The 10,514-nt window shown below is 34.8% G+C and overlaps 1 protein-coding gene across 1 annotated transcript in view; it reads left to right on the top strand.

The window, feature by feature from the left end:
- Nucleotides 1–10,514, top strand: part of LOC117167957 (kinesin-like protein KIF13A) — a 576,826-nt gene that overhangs the window by 224,317 nt on the left and 341,995 nt on the right. Inside the window, exon 3 of the mRNA XM_033353225.1 lies at nt 8,798–8,961. Coding sequence (XP_033209116.1) covers nt 8,798–8,961 — 164 coding nt within the window. The remainder of the gene's footprint in view (nt 1–8,797; nt 8,962–10,514) is intronic.

Here is a 10,514-nt window from a genome sequence, read left to right as displayed (position 1 = left end):
CTCTATCTCTAGCACTTCACGATTCCCAGGGGTACTTTTGCGGCAAACCTGCAGATCGAAAGTACAAAGTCACTCGCTCGTCGATAGAAGCGCTATAAGACATCTTTGCGCTAGAGACACTTATACATACCTATGCGTGCTACAGAGCTACATTCACGATGTAACATCTATAAAGGATACTCTCCGAAACAGATACAAACGTCTTATCCGGCAAATTTGGTTTTTCGAACTGTTGGCGAGGAACAAAGTATCTGCAACGAACATGCTTGGCGTCCTGGTAGTACTCTATTCATTTGGAGTTGTTCCGTGGACGAAGAGCGAGCTCAGATCCCTTGATATCGGGACGCGAAAGGTGATACACATGAACAAAAGCATGCGTCTCAAGTCTTCCGTTCCGCAACTTGTTCGTAAAACGATACAATTTGTGATTTATTTTAAAACATTTCAAGGCTTTTTTTGATGAAATACAATTGAATTAATTCATTGATTGCAATTTTACTTGCTTGATGCAAAAATTACAATTTCAATCGCTGTCTTCTGCCACACGATAACTGCGAAACTTTGCATGCGAAACTTACTTTATTTTGCAGAAATGTAATAAAATGCAGTTAAGGGCGATTATCCCTTATAAATAAATTTCTCCTGAAAATGCAAAAACACAGAAATTTTATTTTATTATCGCGTGCAATATATATTTTTTCCAGATTTTTTTAGTTAAAATCATGCCCGTTTGTACATTTTTTGTATAATTACAAATGATTGTGGGGTAGTTTACCCCACAATAATTTCCCCCAGTCTGTTCGGGGGTTTCGAGTTTCGAGTAATACAACATGTAAACCAAATGAAACTTAGACGCCTATGAGTATTTGTAATGGGACGTGTCGTCTCAATACTAATATTTGCGTGCTGAATTTGAATCCGAACTCTATTTTTTCCTACAAGTTAGATCTTTAAGATATTTTTGGTTTAACATTTTTTCGAAAAATTAAAAAAAGGAATTTCACCGCAAAATATTTATAATTCCAACACTACTTTTCGGTACATGAATGATAGAGAAACCTATCCTTTTTGTACAGTTCACTATTCGACGATTTGTGTATACTTATTCCAAACGAATACTTGTATACGAATTCTGTTGAATTAACTAGCACTTCTTTCAGAATAAATTTACATCTTACTTACAACACTTACTTTAATACCTTGAATTAATCATGAATCCACTCTAACTTCAAAGTGGACCATAAGTGGAAAATTTAAGAAAGAACTGCAACTTATTAGAATCCTTCTAAGAGAATCTTGTTACAAATAATAATAATATTAATAATAATAATAATAATAATAATAATAATAAGCCTCGGTGGCTCAGTTGGTTAGACACTCGGACTTCATCTCAGAGGTCCGGGGTTCGATCCCTGAGCCGGTACCTCTAGAAATTTTTCAATGTATCTTTGCCGAGGTTCTGGTGGTTCGGAACCCACCTTAAGCTGTAGGTCCCCCCATCGTGTACATGACTGCAACCCAGTCCGTCAATGATGGGGTAAAAACCAAGCTTTGTCACGGATAAAAAAAGTCAAATAAAAAAAAATCCAACTCTAACCAAAAATGCCTTCGACATGTTGGGCAGTATAAGCCTGTGACAACATTTCAACACTGAAATGTTTTTTATAATAATAATAATAATAATAATAATAATAAGCATTTAAGCAGTATTTTATTAATAATAATAAAAATAGCAGTCTGCTCAGGCATATTGGACAAAGCCTGGTTGTTACCAGGCTTTGTCCAATATGTCTGGGCAGACTGCTCTCATCAGATCACTTGATTGCATTATAAAAATGCGTCCGTGACTGATGATATATACCAGGACAGTCCCGTGCAAAAAAGATCAAATAAAAATCCATTTCTAACCAAAAATGCCTTCGACATGTTGGGCAGCATAAGCCCGTGACAACATTTCAAAACTGAAATGTTTTTATAATAATATATATAATAACTTGTTTAAACACCTACGTTTCTTAACTTTAATTGATTATTAAATCTACTTCAACTTAAAAGTAAACTAAAAGAGGAAAATTTTATAATTTTTCATTCATAAAAAGTTTATATGTCGTGTTTATACTTTCTTAGATTGGACTTTTGTGAAATCAAATGAAGTTCTTGGCCATAATGATATTTTTCCATTACGAATAGATATTGGTTTGAAGGCAAATAGATTATATCCACAGGGGACGTACCATCGAGGGTCTGGAGCAACTTTGAATCCAGTGAGGGGTGAGGTCGTTGCACAGTGGAAGGGCAAGGGTACGCAAGTAGCCGTGGAGGAAAAGACGATCCCCCAAGTAAACATCTATTGTACTTATATTCCCTTTGTATGCAATGCTCATTCATAAATTGTCTATATATTTCTCTAATTTTAGAAGCTTAGAATTTAAATTTATAAGTTTTGAAGACTTTTAAACTAGCCATTGAAAACTTTGCAAATTTTACCTTTTTTGACGTTTTAAAAATGAGATTTGACTTCAATTTTTAACGTATTCGTTTGCAGGAATTCGTCCAAGAACATTGTATATAGATTGAAAATGATTTAACTAATGATCCTTTTAATTTGAAATAAAATAATTTTACCATATAAAGATTTTAAAGAAATTCATTTTCACACGCACAGAATTTGAAATTTATAAAATGTACACGCTACTAATTTAAAAATTAACTTAATTTAATATTGTGAATACTACAAATTAAAAATGTCTCAACTATAGTAGTCTATTAGAGCGTTGCTAATTGAGGCTTCAGATATGTTTGAAATTGCGATAATCCCTTTAAAGAACATCGTAACTTAAAAAAACACCTTCTTTATTTGTTTATACCCTCCCCTTCTTACGGATTTGAGAGTCTTTACATAAACATTACAAGTATTCTTACAAACAAGCCTTATACTATTTTACAAACTATTTGCTTCATACAGTCTTAAATTATTATTACTGTTTCTAAACGCTTGCGACTTTGCCCTGGGCTTCCATTTCCATTTATCATTATTAATTTCAAATTGTAACTCTAGTTCGCAACACTACTTCGTAACTCTGCTTCTTTCGGATTCATTTTTTGGCTTTTTCTACTATCCTATGCAACCAGCTCTCTCTGTCTGTCTGTCTCTCTCTCTCAGATCTTCTAGCTTCTACACCACTCTAACACATACAACCATGTTTCCTGCTTATACCTACATACTCTACAAACGTTCTCTTCTTCATTCATCTAATACCTGCATGCTCTTATACCCTCTCCCATTCTGCATCTCACTACTCTATTATTCCATGTGCTCTCCTTTTTAATCTTTTTCAGGTACTTTGGTCCCACTGCCCCTTAACCATTCTATACCAGATGTTGTACCTTCAATTTGCGATTTTTACTCATCTTTCCTCACCTTGCCTTGCCTTCATCTCTTCCTTTATTTCCTCCTACTCTGTACCCTCTCATGTATACCACATTCACGCCTCATTTCATATTTTTTCCCTCTGTATATAAACTGGGCAACTCCAGCTCACTTCCAAAACCCATCTAAAAAAACTCTCATGCAAACTTTCAATTCTCTTGTGTTCTTTCCATCCCCAGATTTCCACACCATAGCTTAACAATGGCCATACTAATACATCAAACATTCACACTCATCTTGCATTCATTCTTGAACCTTCTCTTTCCTTTACCCCATACTTGTCCCATTACTTTACTCGCGCATTCCAATCTCTTTCTCACCTGCAGCTCGCATCCTCCTCTCGTTTCGAACCAAAATTTTAAGTGGCAAAAATCATCAACCAACTCTACCGCCACGCTATTTACCTTCTATTCGTACTCTAATCTACCCCCTTAATTGCTGAACCATACCATCTTGGTCTTGTTCTCATTTAATGTTAAACCCTTTTCTCTCAGATATTCTTCGAAAACTCTCATCAACAAATTCGTACCTTTTTCATCATCCGCTAATAGCACTACGTCATCTGCATATGTTAGTGAATACAGTTTGCCCGTTCATAATTTTGTCCCTCCTTTCACTTTCATCTTCAACTTCTCCTCTAAATCTGCGAGAAGAATACTAAATAGAAGTGGGCTCAAAGGATACCCTTGCCTGAGCCCCCTTCCTGTCCAGAATTCCTCACCTTTCTTATCTCCTATCTTCACCCTTATTTTAGTATCCACAAATATTTCTTTCATCCTCTTTATTAAACCTTCGTCTACTCCTCTCTCTTTCATGGCTACCCATAAGATCCTCCTGTTAAATGAGTTAAATGCTGCTTTGTAGTTACAAATAATACGACTAGCTTCCCTTTCTTCCGCCCTAGGTTCCTATTCGCTGGATAGTTGAGCACGTAGACGTTATCTATGGTGCCCATCTCTTTTCTAAAACCCGTTTGGTTGTTTGATATACTTCCCTTCTGTTCCACCTGTTTTTCTAACCTTCTTCTAAGCACTTCCGCATACATTTTCTATTTCACGGACATGAGTGTGATACCTCTATATTCCTCCACCTTTTTGCCTTTTCCTTTCCTAATCAAAAGTACTACCAGCCCTGTCTTCAACTGCTCCGGCCACACCTCATCCCTACTAATCTTGTTTTCAATTTCCTCATCCCCATCGAACACTTTTCTTCCTTCTCTCTTCACCCTATATTCCACTCCTCCTAGTAGCCCCTTGAAGTGCTTCATCCACTCATTCATTCCTATTTCTTCATTTATATCCTTCCTTCGTCCTCTTTCCCTATTTAGCACTTCCCATTCACGTTCTTCTTTTTCCGCTTTCTCTACCTCTTCCATATACCTTTCTTTCTCCTTCTGTCTTTTCTCCTTATTATCATTCTTTCATGCTCCCTCTTTTTCCTCTTGAGGTCTCCTTTTTCCATTTCCCCTTTCCTCCATTTGCTTTCACTCTCCTTCATCATATATTTACTTTCTCTGCATTCATCATCCCACCGGCCTCTCCCAAACCCCTCTTCTTTTTCTCTCGGTCTCACCTCTTCCCTTACCTTATCTATCGCTCCTTTAAATTCTTCTAGCAGTGTGTCAACTCCTTCCTCTTCTCTAACCCGTATCTACTCGTTTTCTATTTTTCTCTAAATTCTCTCAACTTTTCCTCTTCCCCCTACTGCCCTTTGAGCCACCACATCTCATTTTCGCGATTACCGGAAAGTATTCTGAGCCTATCACCTTTCCCACTTCCATTCGAACCATCAGCCTCCTTATTCCCTCTTCTGCCAGAATGTAATCTATTACGGTGTCATCTATACCCGCGTATGTATATTCACCTTCTTCATCACCTTTTGTATTGCCGTTAAAAATGAACCATTACGCCTCTTCCAGTGTGTCCAGTAGCTTCCTATACTCCCGATCCCTTTCCTTTTGTTGTGATTTTCTTATAAATACCTCCTTTTCTCTATCCCATACTTCTCCTTCTTGTTCCCCGGTCCATGAATTGAAATCCCCTCCTATTAGGACCAGTCTCTCCTCTTTCTCCTTTGTCCATTTCCTTATTGTTGTCCATCCTTCCTCTTCTCATCTTCTGTACACGCATACTACATCCACAATAACTTTTCCTAATTTTGTTCTTCTAACCATTGTTCCATCCTTTTCTTCTATATACTCTCTCTTTTCTTTCTCTGACACCAGTTTCTTTCTTACACCTGGCACTATGCCACCCATTCATCTCCCTTTCACGTGCTCCTTGCTTGCTGCTGGCATCATCTACTCATATGCTTTCGGTAATATTCTTTTGAAGCATTTCCACTCTCTCATCCACCCACGTCTCACTCATCATTATCACATCCCATTTCTGCACTTCTCCCCAAAATCCCTTGTCCTTGTTTTTTTAGTCTTGACAAGTTCCAGAACGCTACTTGCACGTCGCTCTTTTTGTGCTTATCTCCTTTATTCCTTTCATTCAGGTCCTCTTGCCGTTTTAAAACCCCCTTGTGACCCTTGCATCCCCCTTTTTGCCCTTTTCGTTCTATTAGCCACTTTTTTCTCCTTTCCCGCAACGTCAGATCTTCTTCGATTCTTTCATTTCATCCTTTGAACAACTTCTTTTTCTCCTCAACTTGACATTTGTCCTGCGCACTTCTCAAGTTCAATAAAAACATACATTCTTTTTCCTCTTTATTCCCGCCTAGTCTTCTTATCCCTTCCACTCTGACTTACGCGCCGATGTCTCTCATCACCTTCCTAATCTCTTACTCTGCCCTTTCACTGTCCACTTTCAAACCCTTCACTATTACCATATGTTCTTTTTCCTTTTCGCTCTCTCTTCCCCTTTCATTCTTCTTTCAACCTCAATCAGTATCAAACGCTACCTTTAATTATGATCAAGCTTGACCACCTCTCACTCTCTCACTTCTTCCATACTTCCTCTCTGTTTTACCTTAGACTCATTCCTGAGTTCTAATTTGCTCACTCTCTCTTCTAGCAGTTTCATGTCCCTTTTCCTAACCTCATTCTCTATCTGCCTATTTACTGTACTTTCCAATATATTCTACACCTTTTTTTTCTCCTTTCCTTAATTGATCCCATTCTTCCCACATTTGTCTCACTTTTCCTACCTCGTGTTTCACCTCTTGCCCTTATCTCTTCATATCAGTTTACGGAAAAATATTTTTTATTTTGATTAGTTTATGTTCGATTTTGCAAGCTATTTTATAGACTAATTTACGAATAAACGCTAATTTTTAAATTTAGAATGTTTACATTACAAAAACGCCAATGCCAAAATGCATTAGGGAAAAAATTGCCAAGAACCAGGAATAAAAACTGGAAACTCGTCGAGTTTTTTAATTTTCTATTTTGGTATTTCATCAGATAATATGTATTTATCTCACAAGCGACAAACTAAAAACTCTAAAAATTTTCATGAGCATGTATGAACTTGTTTGGCATAGAAATACACTAGAAAAAAATCTATAACAGCCGGCAGTCTAAATGGGAATTACAGAAAATGTTTACAATTCGGAATTTAGTGTGTAATAGTTACTTTGAATTTTTTGCTATTTTATATCTGTGCTTAAAAATTCCACAAATGGCTATAAAAGTTATAAAATTACAAGTAAAAAAAAATTATTTATTTCTAAATCTTCTAAATTTTCCGTACTTCTAATTTCAGCACCTGGTTCTTTCAGACTTTTCTCTATTTTATGTACGTGCTAAAAAAAAGCCTCTACATTTTCAGAAAAATTTGTAAACTATAAATTATAAAGATAATTTCATTTAATGCCACGGACTAATATTTTTTGAAATTTGCTGTATTTCAAAGTGCGATTCCTGGGTCTGGTAAATGATTTTTCTACTGCATTTTTGGCACTATAAAGTTTTCAGTTAGTTGAAAATAAAATCTTTTCCTTTTTACAAAGGCGTTAACACTGTTTTCCTAAATCAGAGATGAATTAAACATTAATTAATTCTAATTAATTTTAATTGTCATATATATTATAATTCATTTTCTAGTTCAATAGTTCAAACTGATTCATTTTTGGTTACATTTTTGCAACTAATTAATTATTAATAATAATAATTTAATGTTTTAGTTTATTATTAAACTAAATTTAAATTTATAATTTAAAGTGAATCGAAATTAATTTGGTAAATAATTTAATTATTTAAATTCAATTAATACATTATTGTTAATTATTTAATTAATTATTTATTCATTAGGTAAATATTTTGAAAAAAAATTGTAAAGTCGTATCATCCAGCAATCCGCGCCAATGCAAGGGGCAGTGCATACAGAAAAATTTGCCCAGGCTCGTGTTTCACATAGCACGTCCGAGTAGGTTCGGAGTAGCGCCATGTACATTGTCCCGGAGCAGAGTAAGACATGAAACTACACCGGCGCAGAGCGAGGGCAGTTACCCGAATACGCTATTAGTACTTACGCCAGTATCTAGTATATTCAAGCTAAAATAATTGTATGATACTTTCTTGATATAGCTGTAACATTATTACTTGTGATTAATGTTGCATAAAAATTTGTTTAAAAAAATTTTAACCTGCCAAAAATTCGGCGAATAGAACTCAGAAAATTGACTAAATTTTTTTTGCGGAAAATTTCATTTTCTTTAAATAACTCGAAAAGGAAAATTCCTAAAACAATTATTTATTTACGAAAAAGATGCGCCATGAAATTCTCTATAAAAGCCATCCTTCAGATTCCCGATTCTAGCTATGTTTTGAAAAAAGCCTGACAGTCAATACTTATCTGCGCGAATTCTGCTATAGGCCCTTTTCATTGGTGGACCCTTAAATGGCCACTCATTTATTGATGTAGGTACATAATTTGAAGATTAGAATACTACTCTTATTTATATGTAATAATTAAATTCACTAGTTATCAGTAGTATTATTTGTAAGTATTTTCTAATCAAATGATATTCGAGTGAGGTAACCAATCATGCAATGGGTTGGCCAAATATTGTACAAATTACCCTAATATGAATATTCAGTTAATTAATTCGAGAAAAAGTTCTGTTTGGAAAAATTATGTAAGATAGGGTGAGAGTAGACTGAAATCTTATATATTCTAACAAAGGGTGATACGTCGTTGAAATTTCAGGAAAAAACGTTACGTAATTTTAGTACAACCCTTATGTCGTGAGTTGTGACGTCTCCAATTTTATAAAGTTTGACCTATTTTTAGCGTTAAGTTACATAAATAACGAATAGTTACCGTTGTCAATACATACAATAGATACTTGTCAATACATACTTGGGTAATGCAAACAAATAATTTGAGATTTATGTAAAAAATTGTTTTTCTTCTGTTCCAGAAACAAGCCTAAGACATTCGCATTCGATCACTGCTTTTACTCGTTGGATCCAAGTATGGAAAAGTTTGCAAGTCAAGAGGTCGTATTCGATGCATTAGGTCGAGATATTTTGGATAATGCATTTCAGGGTTACAACGCGTGCATCTTCGCCTATGGACAAACCGGTAAAATTATTTTAACTTGTATCTCTTTGTGCAAGAAATAACAATACGTTTCTATTTGTTAAGAAGTTTTGAGCTCGAATCAAAACTTAAAGTTGTCGAATCTACTTCATTCACTTTGAACTATTTAAGTTTTTTTACGAAGAATCAAATAATTAAATAGCTTTTTTACTTCACCTACTTCGAAAGTGAGAACTTCCATGGCTCTGAATGATATGCTAAGTGCTACAATGCAGCAGACTGCAAGAATATTAGAAGCACATGCGCACTTTGGCACATACCTGTTTTGTGAATTGATAAAATATACGCAATTGCGAACTTTAGAAATAAGCCATTTTCAGGGATTCTAACGAAATTAGGGAGAATTTTCTGATATTTGCCCATTATTTCTGTAAATTTAATATAATTTACCAGAAAATTATGCTAAGTATGAAAAATTACTACAAAATAATTTAGTTACGGCTGTACAATATTAAAGTTGCGTTTCTTCAAAGTTTTATGTCGAAAGAAACAAAAAGCAACGTAACGAAAATTTCTTTTTGTTTTTTTCTATTTCAAATATAATTACCACATCATTTTGATATTATGTCCTCGAAGCCTCATTATTTTTTGATATTTTTTTAGGTTGAGTTTAGTTTTTATACAAGTTATTTAAAATTTATCGAAATAATTGACAAATATCCAAAGATGCCCATTGATTCGGTTTGAATCCCGTGTAACTTTGTACACGCAAAAAATAAAATTATTCTTAAAACTTCTTTTAGAAAAATATATGCGAATTGGACAGAAAACCATCATACGGGATCGAGAATTAGGTGGAAATGTGCAAAAAAGATCTAAATATTTTTCTCGCCTGGTTGTTGCAAAAATAGCGTATGGTACATGTGCGTGCATGCGAGTTTCGTACTGTAAGGTCTTCAATCGTCGGCAATCGTTTATTTTGCGAAAAGCATGTATTTTTTATTGAGTCCTATGTAGGTAAACATGTTGTAAAGAGCTGAATATGTCGAACTTGAATATGGAACATTATTCCTGAACTGCCTCAACTTTAAAAGTCATGTCTTCGGATTGCCTTAAAATTTTCAGACTTTGTTCGCCTATATGATAGTAGTATACCCACCAATTTATATACTTTTACTACCATCCCTCCTCGAACTAAAGGGGGTGAAATTTGCATCCCCCGGGCAAAGCGGGTATTTTCAAATGGTCATAACTTCCTTTCTACAAATGAGAATTGAATTTTCTATTAGTGATTACGGATGGGGTTTTCATGCTCTTTCATTCTGTGAAATGTATTGTTTTTAGTTTTTTAATTTTTATAAACATATTGCTATTTAAAATGTTTATTTAACATTTTCTACTCTTCGGGCAGTGTTTATTTTTTTTTAAATATTTTTAAGCGGAAGCTTGACATTTTTCTGATAAAAATGTTGTTTGGAATTTTTAGACTAAAAATACGAGGGTGGATTGATAAGTTTCCGGCCTGACCAAGAGATGGCGCCACTAGGCCTACCTTGAGGTGGCGTTCTATAGTACCATCCTTAGACAGCTTGTAG

Source organism: Belonocnema kinseyi, chromosome 2 (assembly GCF_010883055.1).
Source record: "Belonocnema kinseyi isolate 2016_QV_RU_SX_M_011 chromosome 2, B_treatae_v1, whole genome shotgun sequence".
In the NCBI taxonomy this organism is placed as follows: domain Eukaryota; kingdom Metazoa; phylum Arthropoda; class Insecta; order Hymenoptera; family Cynipidae; genus Belonocnema; species Belonocnema kinseyi.
The sequence above is the reverse complement of the archived record's forward strand: the minus strand, read 5'-3'. Positions and strand labels throughout refer to the sequence as shown.